This window comes from Thalia democratica, chromosome 4 (genome assembly GCF_965202585.1).
Source record: "Thalia democratica chromosome 4, ktThaDemo2.hap1.1, whole genome shotgun sequence".
In the NCBI taxonomy this organism is placed as follows: Eukaryota; Metazoa; Chordata; class Thaliacea; order Salpida; family Salpidae; genus Thalia; species Thalia democratica.
Window position 1 is genome coordinate 23,669,150 of NC_139168.1, and position 25,231 is coordinate 23,694,380.

Genomic DNA, 25,231 nt, shown 5'->3' on the forward strand with positions numbered 1-25,231 from the left:
TACACATAGAATGCCTATTTAAGTTATGATTATTTAATTAAAAAAAAATATTTTAAATAATGTGCTTAAGTCTCAATAAAATATGTACTATCTTAAACAATTAATAAGTTCAATTTAATGTTTTTGTTATACTACTTACAACCTAAAAAAAACCGAGCTTGAAAAGCCTCTATTAAACACTTTTATACATTTTTTATATTATCAGCTACTTTTTCATATTATTAAAGATGTTAGCCGTTGGAACTAATTTTTACATTTCAAAAATTTTCATTCGATAAAAATATAATTAAATAGTTAATAAGATAAAACTAATACCTATTTGTATTGTAAAAAAAATTAAAAAAAATTTACATAATTAGTGCTTGAATACTTAAATAAAATACCTTTTAAATAATTATCTAGTCTTTTACATGGTTGTCACTTTCTAAAGCAAAAATGTCAGAGTTACACCAAACCTGCCTAAGTTTATTGAAAATTGAAAATACAAAAGCTTAAATACCTAACTAAAATAACATCATTTCAAAAAAGTACATAATATGTAAAAAGACTAGTAAAAAATTACATTTAACAAACTACACTACAGTCATAAAAACTATTCTGAGAGCTCGAAGATTTATTCAAAGTAGTTGAAATAAAAAACTTACATACAACTGAAGTTTTTAAATGTCTTAAACAGGTTGAACTGTTTTAAAATTTCTTTATTTTTAAAGTTTTCAAACTAGCCTGTTTGTTTGGCAACCCTTTTTTAATCATTATACAAATTATTTTTTACTTTATTTGCAATAAAAGTATTGCTTTTAAAAAAGAGTAAATGTGAAGTATAAAAAGAACTAAAAGAATTACAAAATGATAGTTAGGAATTGTTGCAAAAAACTAAAAAGAAAACAAATCACATAAGTCAGTTTCTACAAATCACATAATTATCTTTAGTTAGTACTACTGACTGAACGAAAAAACTTGTCAAGGCAAAATATAAAATAGTAATTTTTCGTTTGTTTCTTCAATGACAATAAAAAGTCGTGTTTAGGAAATTTATAAGATTATAAAGCAACATAAATCAAGTTAGGATTAAATTAACATTTTAAGATGAAAGCACTAATACAACAAATACTGCTTATCTAAGAATATTTATTAGAGGTTTTTTTTACTAGTTTAAGTTGTATTTTTAAAAATGATTTAAAATTGATCATCTATGTACATTGGTGTGCATAAGATTTAGTTTAAAAGGCACAGAAAACTTCTAAAAAAATCAAAACTTGTTAAAATTAAAATAAACCTTATATTTTATTATTATGTTATTTTAAATGTTTTTGTTTCTCAAATATAACATATATTTTGTTAATTGAATGATAAAAAAACGCTCAAAAAATTTGGTCTAGGTACTAGGACCTGGTGTATGATAAGACCTTTCGGTTATCGAGTATAGTAATAAAACATCTATAAGAGAAACTTAGGTATAAACTATATGTTAAACAAAGTACCCAATTTTTTTTGTTTCTAAAAAGTATATTTATTTTTTTTATTAAAACTGTTAATTTACCATTAAAACTGTCTGTCTAGTTTATGTACTTAAACAATATTAAAGAATTTTTGATGCTAAAAATGTCTCTTTTCGTGTCTTTTAAACCTTAAAAGTACATTTATTCTCATATTCCCTTTAAAACTGCCTATAAAACAATGCCTCGACTAATTAATTATGTTTAGTTTGTACAAAAGGGTTCTACTAAGGACGTTTAAACGGTTTTTTGTGTTTATTTTAACTGAAAAACTAATTATTAAAAACATTTAATTAAAAATTTTAAAACTATTATTTATAAATACTAAAAATAAGTTCTTGTTATTACTTTTAAAATTATTTTTTGTTTTTAATATTAACATAAATTTTATTAATGTTAGTTTTTAGTTAAAACTGATCAAATTCAAGCCTTTAAACTTATAAATTTCTTTTATTACGTTTCAACAGTTTTTTTTGTTTTAAGAGAAAAAGGTATGTTCGTTTACCAGTTTCAATCATTTTTATATATTAAAGTCTAAATTTTATTTTTATATACCATTTATTAATATACTATAAGTAAGTAAATGCTACTTTTTATTAGTTTATATTTAAAATACAACCAATTAATAAATTAATATTTGTTAAAAATATCCCTTTATGCAAAAAAAAAAATTTAACTTATACTTTAATTTATGCTTTTATTACAAATATTTGAAAATCGTTTAATTTTATTTTTCGTTAAGTGTACAAAAATTGTAAAAGTTTTTGTTTAAAACTTATAAATCATTATTATAAGTTTTATTAACTAACATTCTTTTGTCTTAATATTTCATTTATATATGAAATAATTTAGAATAGGTAAGGTTGATTTTTACATGTAATTTTTAAATAAAATTATATTTGTTTAGATATTTTAATCTAAACAGCATAACTAATTTCTACAAATAGTGAAAATTAGATAAAGTAGAGTGTAAGAATACAGTAAAAAACACTTAAAAATATGCCCATTTAAAATTGATAATTAGACTTAATTTATCCAATTCGAATTGGTTTCACCGCTATTTAATTATTTACGATAATGAACTTTTATATTAGATAACAGTAAGCTTTTTTTAACGTTGAACATTCTCTTAAAAAAAGATATCTTTTGTGCTCAGTAGAGCGAAAGATCTGGTGGCTAAACGCCAAGCCACCCAAATTTTCAAAGGAAAATCTAATCAAAATCACTGAGCAATAGGTTTTTTTTTTTTTTTTTTTTTTTTTATGGTAAAAAAACATCAGTCTCAAACTCTACCCCTTGCAACAATAAACGTTTTCTGGGGAAAAGTGAGTTACATCATATGTAATTTTACCTGCCCCATTAATATTTAACTTTAACTATCCAAAAATAAAATAAACAAAAAACTATCTTTTAAACAAATAAAAAAGCCCTTGGTGACACGCCATTTGGAGAACACTTACAAGGCTAAAATCTCAACACTAAAAACCACAAAGTGTGGGAAAATCGTGAAGCTCAAATCCCCAAGTAAGTGTTCACCGGCGCTACAACAAAAAAATCACACCAACAATCCAATCATGTGATCACCGCCACCAAAGTGAACTCACAGTCAGCTGTTGAGCAAATGCATAAAACTAGTATTATAATGAATATATTAGCATTAAATAACTATCTTGAAGCTTGATAATTAACTAATTTACTGAAATAGTACTCAGAAAAAAAAATCTAAAAATTAAGCTAAATTAGAAAAAAAATAAATATAAATAAATAAAAATTAAATAAAAACTATTAAGAAAAATGTAGTTTCTGAAACTTGTATTGGTGGAATTAATTTTAGTCTAATAAAAGTAAGAAAAAAAAATTATATTTATGCAATAATAATTAATATATACAGCTAACAAATAAATATAACAAAAATGTAATAAAAACTGGATAGTAGCAAAAAAACAATCACGCACAACCATACAATATATTTCCCCATCAACAGACCAAAACCAGCCAATCATGATCAGAGTAGACACAAACAAAATTGACCATACATATAATAAGAGAAACAGATAAAAATAACAACCAAAAGCAATTAATCAAAATCTGCATGCAACACAAAATATTCAACCACAGCACTCTAAACCTACTCAGTATACTGGCTCAACAAGAATTTTTTGTAACTATATTTAAACTGATCTTTTTTTAGGTTTTTAAAAATTTCTGGAACACTAGACCACAACTTAGGGCCCAAATACTTGAAGGAGTTTAGGCCAAGTTGTGTTCTAGGTCTTTCAATAACAAAATTATTATTTTTTGAATGTCTTGTATAGTGTGTATGAACCATACTTACTGGAGTAAAACAACTGTGGTCAACCTCAAATCCTCTCAAAGTATTCAGCATCAACTTACAAACTTGCAAATTAAACACCTCATTAAATTTCAGTATACCAGTTTTTAAAAACAATGAATTTGTAGGAGTCAGTGCAGGTACGCGACAAACATATCTTACAATTCTTTTTTGCATACAAACAATTGGTTTCAAATGACAACTAGCAGCACCACCCCAAACAGATATACAATACAGGATATGAGGATAAAACAAACTATAATACACCATTTTCAAAGTACTCGTATCCAAATAATATCTTAATTTTGACATCATAAAACAACTTCTTGAAAGCTTAGACTTAAGGTACTTTAAATGTGCCTTCCAATTTAAATTATCGTCTAATACCACACCTAAGTATTTAATATTTTCACTCTGCTCAATCACAAAACCATTTACCTTAACACTGAATTCATTCTTTTTTGCAGTTCTATTAAACAGCAAAAGCTTAGTCTTTGAATAATTAATAAACAATCTATTTTTACACAGCCATTCATCAATTTTCTTCAACTCCATATTTATAACAACATTAACATGGTCAATATCACAATGTTGATAACTCAGACAAGCATCGTCTGCAAACAATCTCAATTTAATATTTGTAGCTGAAAATATGTCATTTATATATACAAGAAACAACAATGGACCAAAACAAGAACCCTGAGGTATCCCAACATTCAAAATTTCAAGCTCAGAAACAACATTATTTACAACAGTAGACTGACTTCTATCTTTTAAATAACTTTCAATAAAATTTAACATTCAGCATTTTATATTATAACATTTAAGTTTTGATATTAGAATTTTATGGTTAACAGTGTTAAAAGCTTTAGCAAGATCCAAAAAAACAGAACAATTTAGCTTTTTTTTTCATCAGCCTCAATTAGTTCCTCAACAATCTGATTTACTGCTAACTCAGTCGTACTATTTTTTCTAAACCCATATTGTTTGCAGTGCAGTAAATTATTTGACAGAAAATAACCACTCAGTCTCTCACACACGACACCAATGACTCAAAAATTTTGGAAAAAGGAGACAAAAGAGAAATAGGTTTATAATTATTTACATTGTTTTTTTTACCATTTTTATAAATCTGCACTACCTCAGCATGTTTAAGAGAATTAGGAAACACGCCATACTCAACACAACTATTATACAACATAGAAAGGTAGGGAGAAATTATTTTTGCACTAAGCTTCACAAAACGAATACTAGGGACATCAGAACGCACACTCTTGTTAGGGTTCATTGTTTTAATATAATTTTCAATTTTGCTCGCTGATATATTCTTAAAAACAAAACCATTTTTTACAGAACCTATTGAAAACTCATCATAATCACAAGCAACATATGTTCTTTTTTTTATTAAATCATCAGCAATTGACACAAAATTTTTATTCATAACATTACCATTTATTTTGGTTCAACAACAACATTACCATGCACATCAAGCACACCATTGATTTTTGAATGAGAGATAGGCTTAGTTGCAACAATATTGTTAATTATTTTCCACAACTTTTTACTGTTTGTTTTGTTTTTGTTTACAACCTGTTTAAAGTAAAGTATTTTAGATCGTTCAATAACTCGATTCAGAATATTTCTATATTTTTTGAATGTAATTGAAATTTTTTTTGTTTTATCTTTGATAGCAGACTTAAACATTAGATTTTTCTTTTTAATTGAAACAATAATCCCCTTTGAAATCCAAGGTTTAGCTTTTAGTTTTTGATCTTTTTTATTTAAAATTTTAATTGGTGCATGATAAAACACTGTGCTACCAAACACACTCTCAAACTCATTCCAACACTCATTTATATCCTCACCTTTTGTAATACTCATTTTCAATTTACCCAAGTTCCTTCTAAGATCATTTAAAAAAACTCCAACATCAAACTTACTGAAATCTTGAACTGATTTTTGATAACACAATTCATTTTTATTCATTAAACATTTAATTTCACAAACAACAGGCATATGGTCAGATATATCATAATCTACAACATTAACATTTAGCTTCTCACGCCCAAAACTAGAATAAACATGGTCAATCAAGGAACTAGAGGAGCAATCAGAAGAAAGTCTAGTTGGGGAATCAACAAATTGTTTAGCACCAGCACTAGAAACACAATTCAAATAGTCACAAGTACGCTGATCTCTATTAAATAAGTTTATATTTACATCACCACCAATTATAAAATCTCTTTTCTTTTCATTTTATATATCTAAAACTTTAACAAAATTTTCTTTAAAAGTATTAAATGTAGAGCTTGGGTGTCTGTACACATTATCAAGTATAAGATGTTTATTGTTTCCAAGTTTAATAGAGATCCACAAATCATCTACATCACACTGTTTAAATGATATACCTTCTACAACCTCATAAGAGTGACAAGCTCTTACAAAAAATGCAACACCACCAGATTGATTACTATTAGACAGTTTATTTACAAAATCATACCCATGCAGTTTACCCATAAAAGGTCTCAGACTAGTCAACCAAGTTTCACAAACACAGATTATATCAGGTAGATTTTTCACTAAATTCAAAAATTCCTCAATTTTATGTAGATTTGCATTTATGCTTCTAATATTCATGTAAACAACACTAATAGTATTTTCTTTTCCAAAATTCACACAATTTAAGTCTAAATATTGGTCATCTCTTCCACTAATATTCATCTTAATAGGTTTATTAAAGCAATCATAGTCAAGATCATCAACATTCTGAAATGGAAAAACAGATTTTTCACATAGATCACAATAAAATCTAAAACTATTGCTTTTAAATTGGTACAGAACATTTTTACTAGTTGTACATTTAAAATGACATTTTCTATTACATAAAAAACAAGTTAAACAATTTTCTGAGTCTTTACAAGCTAAACTACATCTATAACAAACAGACATGTTCAAATCACAATCTTTACAAAAAAAAGGTAAATCATTTTTACATATCTTATTAAGACTCTTGTTTGGTATACTGACACATTTGCAATGCATCCATTTAAAACAACCTTCACAATACACACATTTATCTTTAGAAGAAAATCTTTTAAAACAATTTTTACAGAAGTCTTCACTCCCAACAATGTCAAACTTAAAATTATTTGTACAATTTTTACAATAAAATAAATCACTGTTATAAGAATAGAAATTAAAATTAAGCTTAGATAGCCCAGAACAATTTAAATGTATCCTTCTTTTACACCCATCACAATATATGGATTCAAAATTTGGAGGTTTAAAATCATTTTTACAAACTTTACAAATCTCAACAAAAGCAGTTTTAACTAATTTTGTCTTATATGAGCTCATTTAAAGTACTAAGTAAAATCTCAACAAAAACTTAAAAAAAAATATATATATATATAAAATAAATAAATAAAAACATAAATATATTAATATTTAGAATTAAGTGATAGTTAACAATCACTTTTAGAATATTTTTTCAACTCTTCTACACAATGAACTACCACAGCCTTGCTTGTTTCCTTCTCTCTCATCAAAACCACCCCACCAGACGACCAAGAGAACTTCCAGCCATTAGCCTTTTGGAACCTTCTTGTATGGTAAAGAAGGTCCCGACTAAATTGTGATAGGTTCTCGTTGATGTAAATCTTCTCAATATTTTTACATATTGAGTTGAGATTAGCATTTGCCAACTTTTTCTTCTCTTTCATGATCTTGACCTTCTGCTCAAAAGATCTAAACTTAACTAAAATCGGATTAAATACTTTCTTCTTATCTTCAGCCTTTCCAGTTGGTTTCATCCTTTTATATGAAACAACATTCTTTCTATGAATCCGTGGGTCAACTATTTTCAATGTGTTCATCACTAAACTTTCCATATTTTCATTTTCTGATACCGGTATCCCTTGGATTTCAGCATTTGACCTTCTAAGAAAGTTGTCCATCTGGTTAACTTTTTGGGACAACTCACCACCTTCTTTAACTTTACTAATTTTACATTATCTGATTTTAGCACTTCTATTTGACTTTTCATGGCTTTGTTTTCCTTCTCCAGCTTGTCAAAACCACCACTAATAAATTTCACAGACTTTTCAAGCTCTACAACTCTATTCTTCTGGATCATTAGCTCCTCCTTCAGTTCCCTCATATCGTTTGAAAGACCCCCCATACCTTTTGCAAAGTCTGCCTTCACCTCCATGAACAACTTCTCCATCAATTTCTCCAAACTCTTCAAGGTTGTTGGTTTTTGCATTGACATTTTAATTTAATAAAATTACACCTTATTTAAATAGTGTGCATCTGTTGCCCCTCAAAAACGAAATTTGGTAGTAGAACTTAGTTTATCTTTTTGTGCGTACTTAACATAAATAAACAATTTAAAAAAAATTAGCTTCCTAGCTTTTACCACCATCACACTGTTTACATTTTCTGAAAACAACCCCTTTGTAAATTGTGTGGGACCTTAAATTTTTGACATTCAAATTTTTGGCCTGACATTTTTATGTAGCAATCAAACAACAAAACTTCTAACGCGTTTTCAGACAATTTGAAGAAAGTTTCTTGAAGGATTATCTTGGTTTCTTCAAAAAAAACTTAGAAATAAAAAATTATAAAAAAATACAGAAAATCTAAAAATACCTCAGTAAAACTTTCTTCAAATGATCTGAAATCGCATAGAATGTGTTTTTTTTTAATGATTGCTACATAAAAATTTTAGGCCAAAAACTTGAAGGTTGAAAATTTAAGGTAAATGTAAAAAAAAACTATTGTTTTAACCTGTATTAAAATTAGATTGAAAGTTCTATATAGTTTCAACTGCTTGATTATGTATTTTAGAATAAGTTTAATTTAAGAGTTTGATTTACACAAGTCAGGAAAATTTAAGTAAAAAGTCAAGAAGTTTTCCTCTGCTTGATCTGTAGAAACCCATAAAATAATTGTAGTAAATTATTCAAATACAGTTTTATCTCAGGTTTTTTTTTCCAATATATTATTTTGATTTATTTCAGTATCTTAACTTTTTTCAAAAAATATAAAATTAAAATGGTTAAAGAAATCAAAGAAACAGTAGAAACTCAGCAATGTACTGAAAATGATCTTTCTGCTGAGACAACAAAAGCTCCAAAACTTAAAAAAAAGAAGAGTAAAGCTAAAAAAAACAAGAATGTCAAAAATGAAATTGAAAGCAAACTAGAAACTTCACAGTGTTACAATAATAATGTTGCTCCTGAAGAAACTAAAGTTTCAAAAAAGAAGTCTAAATCAAAAAATGTTGAAAAGAGAAAATCAGACAAAGAAACTTCAGAAAGTAAAGTTTCTCAACCAAGTTCAGAAAATGACTTGTGTGCCAAAGTAGTCAAAGCAACATCACCACCCAAAAAGAAGACCAAAACCAAGGATCAGAAGAGAAAAAAGCTGTACCAGGCTCAGGAAGCAAACCCTGAAAACATCAACATCAGAGGAAACAAGCACGTTGACTACACAACCATGGAAAAGGAAGATTTTGAAAACGCAATCAAGCAAATGAAGTTCGGCTCAAAGAGAAAAGACATGGAACAATATGGGAACTACCTGGCTTACTACGGCTACAGGAACACCGTAAAGTTTCAAGACGTCAGGATGGATAGCTTCAAAAAAGAGTGGTTCGCAGGCAGAAAAGTTTTAGACATTGGCTGCAACGGGGGTCAACTGACGCTGCTGGTGGCAAGGGACTTCCAGCCTGAGGAAGTTTTGGGGTGTGACATTGATAAGAGGCTGATCAAAGTGGCAACCACCAACATTAACAACTACTCTGTCAACCCCAGTGGGCAGTACAAACTAGCTGCAGGTGAACAATCAAAGTTTCCTCAAAACATATCTTTCAAGGCTCACAACTATGTTCCTGCTAGTAAAGATGGAGTAGAGAATGAAGAGTATTATGATGTCATTATGCTGATGTCTGTGAGCAAATGGATTCACCTCAATTGGGGAGATGAGGGCTTGAAACGAACTTTTGATAAAATTTACAAGGAGCTGAAAAGAGGTGGCAAGTTTATTTTTGAGCCGCAGCCGTGGAAGAGCTATGCAAAGGTGAGAAAGAACTCTGAGGAGTTTTTCAGGAATTACTACACGATGAAGTTGAAACCTGACATGTTTAGCAAGTACTTGTGTGATGATGTTGGATTCAGTCAACCAAAAGTGTTGAAGACATCTGAACCTGGTAAAGCGTTTTGCAGAGACATACTCATGTTTACCAAGCCAGAGTAAACTTGTGTACTTCTGAAAACTGAACAACTGATTTTAGGTTAATAATAAAGAAACTCATTTAAAATAAAGTTTTTATTGTAACTGGACTACTATTTTATTTGGTATCAACTATGATTTTAGGTAACTAACTATGTTATAACTTATTTTGACTAGGTTAATTTTTTCTTCAACCTTTTTAAGTACTTGTGGTGACTTTGTTGTGTTTTATTGCTTATTTATTAAAAAAGTTTCAATTTTGTTTTAAAAGTTGTTTAAGTTTCAAACTTTTGTAAAGAATTTTATAAATGAAAGTCTATTTAAAGTTAGCAATCTTAGTTCATAAAATGTCACTTGAACAAATTTGAAGATTAAAGTAAATCATTTAAAATGACACATAATGTGTTATACTAATAAAATGATGTCAATGGGACTGTCCAGCTATTTCTTACAAGAAATTTTGAAGTGGTTTGATTCCAGCTGAAGATTTTTGAACATATCAAAGGTTGTTTATTTTCTATTTTATTATTTATTGTTTTTGTTCTAAAAGTTAGTTAATCTAAATAATAAAGTTAAATCAATGTACTACAATTTAATTTGTAGTATTGAAGCTTAAATTTTCCTTTTTTTAGAGTTTTGTTTCTCACTTTAGAGTTGCTATATTTAAGAAATCTTAAGTGAATACAGGTTATTAAGATAATTAATAACTAACATTAGACTTATATGAAAGCCTTTTAAATAAGATCTGAATTACTTTTGAAGAAGATAGTATTTTTTTTAGTTTCATTTTAATAGTATCAATTAAAAAGTTATTATATCAGCATTTAAAAATAATTTATAACTTAAGGCCATAGGGGAGTCCAACTTTGTTTTTTACTAAAATTATATATGCTCTGATATGTAAGCTTTAAGTACAAACTACAAGCCAGTTTTTATAGAATTAAAAACAATTATTTAGCTTTTTAGATATTGTAATTTTTGTAAAAATTTTGTTTCAACGTATGGATAAAAATTTTTTTGGGGTCAATTTTAAATTGATGAAATTTAGTGAAATTTAAAATATCACTAAATTCTATCTTCTCCTTCATTTTTTGAGCTAGAGATCTCAAACTTTCAGGAAACGTCTATTATAGTTTAAAAGACTTTGATTGTTGCAATCTTAAAATTATCAACAAGTAAAAATTTTAGATAAAAAAGACAAAAAAAAGGGTTTTTTAAATAATATTTTTATTTAAAAATTAAAAAGAGGTGTGCAAACTAAATATTTTTTCAACCCGGTTTTGGTTACAAAAAATGCAACCTCTTCAAGTAAAATAAAATGGTAAAAAAATTTTCAGAGTTAAAAAAATTCCTTATTCAATCTTTTTAAATTTAATAGTAGACTTTCTGTGAAAATTTGAAGAAGATTGTTGGTTAAAAAATAGAGGAGAAAATAGATTTTTAATGAAATTGTAGTTTTTTGCGTTTTTGTTTGCGCCTTCCATTAGTAACCTATTCAGGTAAACGACTTTTATCCCTTATATCTCAAAAAATTATTTTGATTTTTTTTAAGGGGTTAAAATAGTCTGATAGCTCAGATAAAACTCTAACATAAAATCAACTTGTAAAAATCAAAGCCGTCCCCCCATGCCCTTGACAGTTTATAGATTTTTTTTACCAATTATTTACAGCTATTTAAATCTTTAAGTAAAACAGATATATATACAAATTTTTTATGACAAGAGTTATTAAATCTATTTCTTTTTTTAATCAAACTATTATATTTCCTTTAACTATACAATTTAAGACCTAGTCAAGAATACACAAAATATTTTTTGACTCAAAAGAGTGGCCACCCCAAAGTTTTTTTTATAAAACCTTATAATAAGTATTAAGGCCATAGGGGGGGGGGGGGGTAAACCATGTTTTTTACAAGTTGATCTTATTTTATAGAGTTGTTTCTAAGCTTCAAGTTGCTTTTTATCGTTTTAAAAAATTCAAACAATTTTTTGAGATATGACCAGTCAAAGTCGGGCCGCATAATAGGCTCCCTATGGAAAGGGAAAACTTAAACAGCAAAAAAAGACTATTTTATTTAGAATCTATCTCCTCCTACATTTTTCAAGCAATCTTCTTCAAACTTTCACAGTCTAATCTTTATACAATAACAAAAAACGTTATTTTGGAATTAAAAAATTGTAAAAATATTTTTTTTTTGAAAAAAAAAACACTTTTTTTTCAATTTTTGTGATAAAATTTCTATTTTTTTAACTTACTAAAATTCTAAAGTAATGTTTTTTCCTTTTATTATAAGAAATGTTTCCTGAAAATTTGAAGAAGATTGCTTGAAAAATGAAGGAGGAGATAGATTTTTAAATTTTAAAATTTCCAAGAAAATTGACCCCAAAAAATTTGCCGTCCATACGATTGTATTGGAAAATTTTTACAAAAAAATAAATATCTCAAAAGTTAAATGATATTTTTGAATTCTATAAAAACTGGCTTGTAGTTTGTACTTAAAGCTTTCATATAAATGCCAAAGTTAATTTTTGTAAAAAAAAATGTTGGACCCCCCTATGGCCTTAAAAACAAAATTATTTAAGGCTGTTGGTAGGGGTTCAACATTTTTTTACATAGTTTAATATTGACTCTTATTTAAAGGTCAAACAGTAAAACATAAAAGTTTTAATTAACTGTTAAGGATAAATCAGTTTATAAAAAGATTTCAGATAGAAGTGTACCAAATTTTTTTTATTTTCCATATTCATGAAAACTTTTTTTATTTGTTTTAGCAATTATCCTCAAATCTGGGTTTCCAAAAATGTTAAAATACAAGGATTCGAAAATTTAGGCAAAAAAAACTTGAAAAACTGGAATTTGAGAACTAAAAATACTAAAAAAAAATCAGAAAATTGATAATACATAATAGCTATTATTTGTATCATTTAGAATTTTAAGTATCACATCAAATTAGTATAAAGTATCTTTTTGATATTGTTACTATTCTCTTTGATACTGTTTTTAACCTTAAGTTTGATTGTATACTAAAAACTGTCAAAAAAATATGTATTTTCAAAAACCTAGAAAAAGTCTGAAAAATGAATAAAAATTTAAAAAAACCTTAGATAAACCTGTAAATTTTCTCATTTATTATTGCAAACCTCATATAGAAGCAGTTTATAATAAACAACAATAATCTTTTGTAAAACCAAAATTTGTAAAAACAAAATTTAAGGCTTTTTATAATAGGACTACATTTACTAAAACTTAAAATATTCCCACACTTTTCCCTTTGGCTTGGATTATTTTATCATTATTAAAACTTTAGTTACTGTTGGAAAAACAAAAAAAATATAAATTTATAAATGTTGTTATGAAATTTATTATTTATATTTTTATGGATATAATTTGAAATGTACATTTAGAATTACACATAAAACTTTGTTTTGATAAAAAAGTAAAGTAGTTTTACAGTTCAAGTATTACATTATCTCAACTATTATAGAATATTTGAACAATAAATATTCAAGTTTTTAAAGAAAATTGTTTTCTCTAAAGTTCCTTAAGTTGGATAAAATTATTCGATTAGTTACATCAAGCAAATATTTTTTTTCTTAATTCAGGTTTGTCACACATTCAGACTGCATTTGTTAGTTTGTTATTAAAAAAAAAGCTGGGCTAGTTTTTATATTTTTGCAAAACTCAGGCTAGTTTGGATACTATTTCAAAGTTTCTGGTTAGTTTTTGTGACTTTTTTTTCAGAAGATATATTTTTTCCAAACATCAAGTCCTTTTAGTTATTATTTTGATATTATTAGGTATTTCAGCCCATTTAAACAATTATTATTTTCAAATTTTGACCTATACTATTTTTTTATTTTGCATAGACTCAACCAACTAAAGCTAGATTTTGGTTACTCAGTCGGTTATTTTTTTTACTTTAAAAAGTAGCAGAACAGTGTATTTTAAAACAATTTAGGGCCCTTCTTAAGGTTTTCATAAAAACTAGAATGCTTGAAAACCTGGAATTTAACAACTTTAGCAAACAAACCTGGAATTTTGAACAAAAACTTAAATCTGAAAAAACCTGAGGTGTTAAACAATTTTACTAGTAAAATAATGAAATTTATATTAGATACCAAACATCTATCATATACAATGACTGATTTTGGTATCATTCAGAATTTTGAAAGTCACACTAAAGTAGCAAAACAATATTTTTTTAATATTGTTGTAGAATTTAAGGCAGTGTTTTACCTTAAATTAATTTGACTATAAAAATGAAAAAAAAAATCAAACATGTTCTTTCAAAAACTTAAAAGAAGTTGAGATTTTTTAGTAAACAAACGGCAACCTGTAAAATGTATTTAATATTGTTTAAATAACTACTTATAAAGTTCTTACTATTTTACTCTATTACAAATATACTTTAAAGTCATAGGGGGATATAGCTTTTTTTTACATTTATTAAAGGCTATAAATTTAAAACTTAAGAAGGCCATAGGGGGGTCCAACACTTTTTTTTACAAAGATTAACTTTGGCTTTTATATGAAAGCTTCAAATTCAAACTACAAGCTAGTTTGTTATAGAATTCAAAAATATTATTAACTTTTAAGATATTTTAGTTTTTGTAAAAGTTTTCTGATACAAATGTATGGACCACAAATTTTTTGAGGTCAACTATTTGGAAATTTTAAAATTCATTAAAAATCTATCTCCTTCATTTTTCAAGCAATCTTCTTCAAATTTCGAGGAAATGTTTCTTATATTAAAAGAAAAAAACATTACATATAAATTTTAATAAGTTTAAAATAAAAAATTTATTACAAAAAAAAAATCTTTTTACAATTTTTTTTTTCAATTTCAAAATAATGTTTTTTTGTTATTGTATAAAGATTAGACTGTGAAAGTTTGAAGAAGATTGCTTGAAAAATGTAGGAGGAGATAGATTCTAAATAAAATAGTCTTTTTTTGCTGTTTTAGTTTTCCCTTCCCATAGGGAGCCTATTATGCGACCCGACTTTGACTGGTCATATCTCAAAAAATTGTTTGAATTTTTTAAAACGATAAAAAGCATCTTGAAGCTTAGAAAAAACTCTATAAAATAAGATCAACTTGTAAAAAACATGGCTTACCCCTATACTTTTGTATAACTTGAAACTTTTGAGATGTAACCAATTTTGTAAAATAAGTCCAACACAACTGATGAAATAAAAATATCCAAGGAAATTTCTCATAGTTTTGAAAAATTCACTAAATAGTTTTTCTCCTTTGCTTTCAAAGCAATTTTTTTCTAAATTTCAGAAAAAGCTCTTTTTAACATTACAAAAAACTTTCGATAAGTAGATTTTCATAAAAAAAAAGTTAAATAATAAAGCTGACAAGAAAATTAAAAAATATATTACTTTTAAGTTGTTCAAAACTTCTTAAAAATTAGACAAAAAAGGTTTTAAAAAAGTTCTCAAAATCTGAAGAATGAGAAATAATTTTTGTAAAATAGCCTGCTTTTGCCTTTTTAGTTTGCATCTTGTATAAGAACCTATTGAACTTTTTATCTTTGATTGATAATATCTTATAAGTACTTAAAATTTTTCAAAACAAAAGAAAAAAAATTGATAGCGTTGTTTTATGTAAAATTAAACTTACTTTCAAAAAAAGGATTAACCTTTTTATGGCCTTAACACATATACTTCAAATTTAGTTCTTAAGCCAATTAATCAAAGTAAACATAGATAGTTTCTGTTTATTGTACTGTTTGGTACCACCAGACTTGCACAAAGTGTTATCAGTTTGAAATGTTAGTATAAAATATTTTTAACTTGAACTATACCATGCATACTATTCTTTCAGAACAGTAAGATGCACATACTTAAAATATACTAAATATTAAAGCAAAAATTTATAATTTTGCTTTACCTTTTATATGAAAGCTTAAAGTATAAAATATGCGTAAAAATTTATAAAAATAAAATAATTTCTTCAATTTTTGTATATTGTCATAATGTATCAAAACAAAAAATGCATGGGTCACAGTTTATGGTTTTGTGCTACAATATGCAACTTATTGAGCCACAATTTTTATCTCTTATATCTGATAAATTATTTTGATTTATTTAAGCAGTTTAAAGTGTCTGGTAGCTAAGATAATACTCTTCAAAAGAAAAAAAAAAATAATCCAAAAAATAGCAATGTAAACTGCATCATGTATTAAGGGCCATTAAGGGTTGCCACATGGTCAGAAAAAGTCAGGAAATCAGGAAGAGTCGGGAAAAATTAAAAAAACCACAAAATTCAGGAAAAGTTAGGAAAAAATGGGGAGTTTTGAAAAAAAAAAACAGATTTTTTCAGTTTATATTTACAAAGTTCCTTATTTTCCAAAGCCTTCAAATGGTAAAAATAAATTTGAAATCCTTTAAAGTCCGAAAAAATTCCCAAATTTTCCTAGAAATTTACAAAATTATTTAATTTCCAATGCCTTCATCTGGTATAAGTTAGTAAAATATCCTTAATAAAACTGCAAAAATTTTCTTTTAGCATGTTGAACAAGTACCTTACTTGAACAAGCAATTTTTGTAAGCTTTTTAGTATTGATGATCTGTAGCAAGGAAACTACCATAGTAAAACTGTGATATATACACAAAAGTTTATCTAGAATAATTTTAGAATCTAAGTGTTTTTTGTTAAAGTAAATAATTGAGTTCTTTATAATTAAGCAATTAATTTAGTATTTTATGTAACAAACTGATGTGTATACTTTACCTCTTTATAATTTTTCCAAAGTTGTTTACATTTATAAAATAAGTTATTAGAGAAGTATATGCCAAGACTAAGTTTACTTATTATTTGTATTTTTTGTAAAATAACTTAAGTTTATAAAATAAGTAAGAGTATATTTATTTGTTACAAACTTTATACTAAATGATAAGAGTAAATATTTTATACAACAGATATATAGTTTACTTTTTTATGCATTTACTTCAGTTACTTAAGTATATTCTTTTATAATTGATTTTTAGTTTAAGGATTTTATATTAAATAAATTGGGTAGCATTTTATTAAACTAAGTGAACAATTTATATAAGTAAAACATGTTTTAAGTAAATATTTTTTGTTATTAGATATGTTTACCTTCTAGGCTGTTTAACAACTTTTCTACTAAGTCTGACTAAAGTTTACTTTTAAAAGTTCTAAAAGATTAAGTTCTTTATTGTTTTAAGGTTTTAATTGTAAAAGTTCTTTAATGTTTTTAGGTTTTAGTTGTGAAAGTTTGTTATTAATTTTAAGTTTTAATTGTAAAAGTTCCTTATATGTCGTTTCGTTTATTTAGATACATGTATGCTAGGAAATGCTAAAAAGTTGTGTCTTTTTTCAGACAAGCTGTGTTATAAGGTAATAATGCAAGTATTTTGCAGATAAAGCTATTTATTGCAAATACATTAATTATACACAGGTGGTTCAAGTGATGTAATGGAAGTCTGATGATTGAATTCAGCAAAAATAAACTGTTGTTTTAACCTGTATTGAAATTGTACTGAAAGCTGTATATAGTTGTAATTGTTAGATTATGCATTTTAGAATAAGTTTAAATTAAAAGTTTGATTTACAAAAGTCAGGAAAATTGTGGTAAAAAGTCAGGAAAACGTCAGGTATTTTTTTCTTAGCTTGATCTGTGGCAACCATGTAAGGGCCATTATTGAGTCACAGTTTTGTTTAAGAAATAAACATTAACCGTTTTTTAAGGCTTAAAGTTTGAACTATGAGATAATTCATTAATTAACTTTTTAGATATAGTCACTTTTGTACATAGTTTCTTAAAACAAGAGGTTTTGAAATCAAATTCTCTTAAAATAATTCCCAATAAAAAGTCACTATAAGTTTGTCTTGTACTAGGTTTTTTATGATAAAAGTCTCAAACTTTATAAATGATTTTAGATAATGCAATGTATGATTGTAGAAAATTGTGTAGTGACCAGTGTGGCTACTTTACCTAGGAACCTGGAAAAACATGGAATTTGACAATTTAGGCAAAAAAAAAACCAAAAAAACCTGGAATTTGAGAATTTTTTTTAAAACATGGACAAGTCTTGAATTTTTAAGAATTTTAACATGTTTAGTTATGAAATTTCGATTTGTCACAAAAAATTTATCATGTAGATATAAAATTTTGTCATCACCAAAAATTTTTGTATTAAAAAACACATTTTAAGTATTTTTACGGTATCTTTTCAATCTTTTTATACTATATAACACAGTTTCTTAACTTTAAGCTAGAAATAGACTCAAAAAAGTGTACTTTTGAAAACTTGGAAGAGATTTTGAATAAACGAATGTCAACCCTGAGTAACGTTTACAAAAATAGTTAAAAGACTAAAGATATTAAAAAAAAAATTACTTTAAAAAAAATTCAATACTGTTGTTTATTTTTTGTTAAAGATTATGCTGAGATAGTTTTAAATAAATTGCTTAAAAACTCAAAATGTAGGAGACTGATTTTTAATAAAATTTACATTTTTAAACAAATAAATTATAATGATTAATTTAATATATAATAAATTAATTAATGTAATTAGTAATAAATAGTTTAATGAAATTTACGTTTTTTATCTTATTAGTTTTTCCATGCATAAATTACCTACTGAAATGAGTCCACTATATCTTAAAAGTCACTATGAGTTTTAAAAAAAATAGAAAGTAACTAACATTATGTTTAAAAATTAAAAAAAGCCAAATTAGTTTAAGACAGTCTTAGCCTCATTGATCTTCTTAGGTATAGTTCAAGATATTTCATATGATCTATTTTAAGTATAATTGAACATAAAGTTATAAAATGTTTATTATAGCTTAAATTTCTGAATTATTAACAAGTTTGTGTTATCTAAAAAGGTACCTAAGCATAAAAACCTTAATTTTTGCTGATTTTTTTTACAATATTCAAACAAAATGGGTTAAATTTTTACTTACAATGATCTAAAATTTAAAATGATTTTTGAAATGTTTACATTGAGTTAAAATGGTATAAATGTTGTATTTATTCATTAAAAATCTTTTTAATTCATAAAAGCATGTACAAATTTAAAATGAGTACAAATTATTGATTATTTTAAGTAAACCAAAACAAGTTATGAACGTATATTTATTTACTTTAAAAATTATTGTCAATTCTGTTTTAATTTTCTTTAATCTATTGTTTTGTAAAAAACAGTGTCTCCCATCTTACCTTATCAAAGAATATTGAAGTTTATTGAAAATTCTTCCCCTATGAAAAAGTTAACTGAGGTGTAAAATAGCCAAGAATGGACTAAAAAAAGTAAAGGTGTAATCAAAGTTGGTATTTTTTTTTTAATTTATATATTTAATGAGTATTTTTTACAACAGTACTAGTAGTAATACTCGTGCAACATACATTTTTTGTAAAGTTTATTACTAATTCCAACTTACTTTAGATTTTTAAAACTTTATTCTAGGTTAATTTTTTTTTCTAAACAACCATAAACTAAACAACCTCTTCATTAATATATAAGCTTTTGATCTTTTTACAAATTATTTTTACTGTACAAACAAAAATTGAAGTTGTTGTGAAGTAGTTTGTGTTTATTTGTTTTTATTCATTAAGAAACACATTTTAAGTTGCTTAACAGTATGTTTTAATTGTTGTTATACTATTTAAGACAGTTTTTTACATTAAGTTTAATTTTATACAAAACTTGACCAAAAAACTAGTTTTTAAAAAACCTGGAAGAAATTGACAAAAAAAATTTTTGAAAACTACAAAAAACTTACTCTCTTAGAAAACTTGTAACATACTAGAGATTTTCATTTAACATGGCTAATTATATATGAGATCATAAATCGAAACTTACATTAGATATTCTGGATTTGATGATGAAGAGCAAAAAAAGTTTTAGGTTTTTCTAATGGTATTTTTTTGAGTAATCTTGTTGGAGGGGGCATAGCTTTTTTTAATAACTGTTAAGGGGGCCTTTTGAAAAAAAGTTTTGGAAACCCTTGTTTAGAGTTCTCCATGAATTTTTTTACAAAGTAACAGTAAAACAGTTATTAGTTTTCTTAATTACTGATTATACTAAATGTATATTTTCAATTGTTAATAGCTATGATAGTCTTTGTTTCCTAAATCAACAAAATAAGCTTGTTATCTTTATTTAAATTTGCTGTTCTAAGACACTTTAATAAGCGATCATGTTCGAATAAACTAATTTTTCAGGTGATTTTAAGTTTCAATATTTACTTGAAATACTATAAAAAAGGAACTTAATATTTTTATATGCTACAAAATATTTATACACTTCCAGTTACTTTTATCAATTTTCCATATAATATTTTATTGGTTCAAAAAATAACCTAAGTGTTTGTGTGAACTTTCCACTAAAAAGCGTTTATATCACCACTTTAAGACACTTTACTGCTCAACAGCATCACCAAGCGGCCATCATGTTCTGCACGGGCAATGGTGGACTTTCAGAAATGAGTTTACCTTTTTCCGAGAGGGACGTTTTACCGCCAGAAGTACCAGCCAATCGGAATGGTGTATGATGAGTGTGATCACTAAAGCGTTAAAATGAAAACGAGAAATTTTAGGTGAAAGTGCATTATGAGTTTTTCATTGTGATTCTGTATTGAATTTAAAACTTTAAATCGATTTTAGAAATTTGTTGCTGCTTATAATCGTTGAATATTTGATTATTTACATTTTCACTTCTGCAATTTTTACAGCAAATGCCTTTTAAGTATCTTAATTTTTATTCTTTTAAATCGAAACATATTTAGTTTTGTGCAACTTACTCGTACAGTTTACCTTTTGTTTTTTTTTTTATATGGCATTTGCAATTATTTTACTTTTTTTCATGTACCATTTCTTTATTATTTGGCAACACATTTTACACGTTTATGATTCACTACTTGCAGCTATATTTATCTTAGCCTTAAAATTTTTAAATCTACTCTAACTCACAATAAAGTGTATTTTCTTTTGACATCAAAGTGTTAGTTTACTTTTTTTTTATTAGTTTGAAAAAAGTTTTATAAGTACATGAGAAAAGTAAATTTAAACTGAGTTCAAATTTTTACTAACAAATGAATTTTGTATACGTTTAAAAAAGTTAGGAAGTATGATTGTTTATGTTGATAATGATAGAATAATTTTTTTTAAATATAAATATTAACTTAAACTAAGTAAAATAAACAGATTCTTTCTTTCAAATATAGTTTTTAAAGAATAGATGAATACAACTGTATTATTAAAATAAAAAGAATTTTAAGTGTTGCAAAATTTTTATAATCCATGTATTTTTCAGAGTTGCCACAAGGTTAGGAAAAACTATTAGAATGACAAAAAATAAGAAAAAATAAGAGTTTTTGAAAAAAAGTCAAGAAATTTAAAAAAGAAAAACAGATTTTGTCAGTTTAAATTTTAAAAATCCTTATATTCCAAAACTTTCAATAGTAAAACATTAATTAAAGATCCTTTAAAGTAAGAGTAAAATTGCAAAATTTTCCTAGAAATTTACCAACAAATTTTCCAAAACCTTCATCTGATATAAATAAATAAAATATAAAGATTTTCTATTAAAATATTGAACAACTACCCTACTTGAACAAGCAGTTTTTGTAAGTTTTTTAGTATTGATTATCTATAGCAAGGACACTTCCATAGTGAAACTGATATAAACACAAAAGTTTATCTAGCATAATTTTAGAATCAACGTGTTTTTTGTTTAAGTAAATAATTGAGGCAGCAAAATTGAATGAAAAAATAAATAAGTGCAGAAAGAAAAGAAATGAAGCTCACAAATTGTGGCTAGATTTAGAGACAAGATTCTCTTCGACAAAAGCAGGGGCAGCAGATGAGAACGATTCAAATAAAATGAGAGAAATGGTTTTAACTGCCAAGAAAATGAAGCGGGATGCAGACCAGATGAGGGAAACCATATCTTCATTAGATGAAGAGGTTGAAGTGTTAATAAAGAAACGGAGAAAGTAAATTTTAGTACATGTAAATAAAAAAAACAGTGTTTGATTAAGTTCTTTATTCTTTTAAGGTTTTAGTTGTAAAAGTTCGTTATTGTTTTAAGGTTTTAACTGTGAAAGTTTGTTATTAATATAAGGTTTTAATTGTAAAAGTTCTAATTTGTCGTTTTGTTTATATAGATACATTTATGTTAGGAAATGCTTAAAAAACGTGTCTTTTTTCACATAAGCTGTGTTTATAAGGTAATAGTGCAAGTATTTTGCTGATAGAGCTGTTTATTGCAAATACATCAATCATACCAGGGTTGCCACTCGGTCAGGAAAAATTAAAAAAATGACAAAAGTCAGGAAAAAACGGGGGGTTTTGAAAAAAATTCAGGAAATTTGATAATATTTAATAAAAAGTCAGACTTGTCAGTTTAAATTTACAAAATTCCTTGTTTTCCAAAGCCTTCAAATGGTAAAAATTAATTAAAATTCCTTTAAAAACAGAAAAAAAATCCGCAATTTTCCTAGAAATTTAAAAATATGTAATGCCTAAATCCTCATAACCTAGACAAATTAGGAGTCACAGTTCTGGTTAAGCGTTTTGTCAATATTGTGCACTCCTTAACGAAACAAAAAATGTGCTCCAACACTGAAGGTGATGAGAGCATCGATCAATTTAGAACTTTGATAAATAGCCCAATGAATGTATTAAAGTTTAAAAGCTTCAAGCGAAGTAAAGATTGTTTGGACCACTTTTATTTTGATACATTAGGAGTTTGTACTAAATCTTCTCTCGGAAAACTGTTGCAATCATTGTTTGTTTTGCACAATGGACATGCGGAGGTGGAACGAGGGTTTAGTATTAATAAAGCTCTGCTTGAAGATAACATGATAGAAGAAAGTATTAAATCCAGTATTAATATAATTTTTAAAAAGTTTTTTACATTTACAAAATAAGTTATTAGAGAAGTATATGCCAAGATTAAGTTTACGTATTATTTGTATTTTTTGTAGAATAATTTAAGTTTATAAAATAAGTAAGAGTATATTTATTTGTTACAAACTTTATACTAAATGATAAGAGTAAATATTTTATACAACAGTTTACTTTTTTATGCATTTACTTCAGTTACTTTTTTAATTGATTTTTAGTTTAAGGATTTTATATTAAACAGTTTGGGTAGTATTTTATTAAACTAAGTGAACAATTATATAAGTAAAACATGTTTTAAGTAAATATTTTTTTATTAGATAATTTTACCTTCTAGGTTGTTTTACAACTTTTATACTAAGTCTGACTAAAGTTTACTTTTAAAAGTTCTAAAAGATTAAGTTCTTCATTTTTTTAAGGTTTTAATTGTAAAAGTTAGTTAATATTTTTAGGTTTTAGTTGTGAAAGTTTGTTATTAATTTAAGGTTTTAATTGTAAAAGTTCCGTATATGTTGTTTTATTTATTTAGATACATGTATGCTAGAAAATGCTAAAAAATTGTGTCTTTTTTCAGACAAGCTGTGTTATAAGGTAATAATGCAAGTATTTTGGAGATAGAGCTATTTATTGCAAACACATTAATCATACACAGATGGTTCAAGTGGTGTAATGGAAGTTTGATGATTGAATTCAGCAAAAATAAACTATTGTTTTAACCTGTATTGAAATTAGACTGAAAGCTTTATATAGTTTCAATTATTAGATTATGTATTTTAAAATAAGTTTAAATTAAGAGTTTGATTTAGAAGAGTCAGGAAAATTTTGGTAAAAAGTCTGGAAAATGTCAGGAAAAGTCAGGTATTTTTTTCTCAGCTTGATCTGTGGCAACCATGTTAATTGTTATTGTAAAAATTACTTCTTTAAAATTCTAAAAAAAAATTACATTAGTTTATATAACTATTAAAATGTAAAATTGTTTTTACTGTCCAAGTTAAATTAATAATTAAAAAATACTTATAAAAAATTTCAGTGTTTTATATTTTACTTTATTTAAAGAAGTTATAACCTATAATTCAAGCATTAACACGTTTGTTATTAGTGTTGTTTATCTATTTTTAAAAGTTAATTTAAAGTTGTGTTTATATTTTTTAGTTCATTTGTCACTAAACAAGATTCATAGTACATTATTAAACACAAATTCAGTTAATTTTCGTTTAGTTTTATTTTCTTTAATTTTTCTTTTCGTTTAATTGATTGTTTATTACTAAAGATTTAAATGATATAAAAAAAACTATGTGTAATAGCTCGTAAGAAACTTTATAAGCATGTGGTGTACGACTCGATAACCGAAAGGTTCCTTTGTACACCAGGTTCTTAGACCAAACTTTTTTAGCGCTTTTTTATCGTTTAATAAAAAATGATAATAGTTAATTTTGCTTGCATGACCACCAAAATATTGAAACTAAGTTTTGTGCTTATAGCTTTATTTTTTTCTAGCAAGACACTCGTTTTTTTGTTCACTTTTTAAATAAACTAATCTAAAAATGTATATATTTACTAACACGATAAAAATATTGCTCAAACTTTTTTTTTGAAATAGGTAACAATAAATACGTTATTATTATTTATAAACTTATATTGTGTTTACATAACAAGCAGATTAAGTCTTTCGGATTCCAATTATTAACATACTCGGACTCGGCCGGATCCAAATTTCAAAATTGAGATTCGGATTTGGCCAAATCCTAATTTGAAATTAAGACTCTGAATTGGCTGAATCCAAAATTTTTGGACTCGGTAGATCACTATTTTTTTGATATTCCTATCAAAACTGAGACTAGTAAGGACTTTTTTAAATATTCATGTTATCTAAGAGATTTTTTCCTGAAATTAAGGCTAACTTTTGCTTTTAATTAACAACCCTTTATGCCTTAAAATTAATAAATGTTCCAAGTTGTCTGTTTGTTATAACTATGATATTTCAGGTAATCAACAAGGTTGCAACACATTCAGAATAATCCTGGATACTTTGAAATTTTCAGTATGGCAGAGGATAACTCAGGAAAATTTGTATTTATATTTTCAAACTCAGGCTGACTCAAGATAGTTTTTTTTATTTCAGTATAGTTTTATAATTTCAGGCCAGTTTTTGTCTACATTCTGAATGAGATATAGTTTCAATATTTTATTACTTTGTGGTAAACTTTGTTAAAAAGCTTGGTTTTTTGTGCTTTTAAAAGTTTTAAATTACAAAAGAACTTGAAATGACCCTAGATGACTACAGG

At 25.9% G+C, this 25,231-nt stretch overlaps 1 protein-coding gene across 1 annotated transcript; it reads left to right on the forward strand.

Annotated features, from left to right (window-relative positions):
- The first annotated feature begins 8,835 nt into the window (after positions 1-8,835).
- On the forward strand, positions 8,836-20,976 carry LOC145834244 (uncharacterized). The gene is made up of 3 exons (XM_082941621.1): positions 8,836-10,567; positions 19,245-19,366; positions 20,474-20,976. The coding sequence occupies exon 1, from the start codon at positions 8,884-8,886 to the stop codon at positions 10,084-10,086; it is 1,203 nt and encodes a 400-aa protein (XP_082797747.1). The 5' UTR covers positions 8,836-8,883; the 3' UTR covers positions 10,087-10,567; positions 19,245-19,366; positions 20,474-20,976.
- The last annotated feature ends 4,255 nt before the right edge of the window (positions 20,977-25,231 follow it).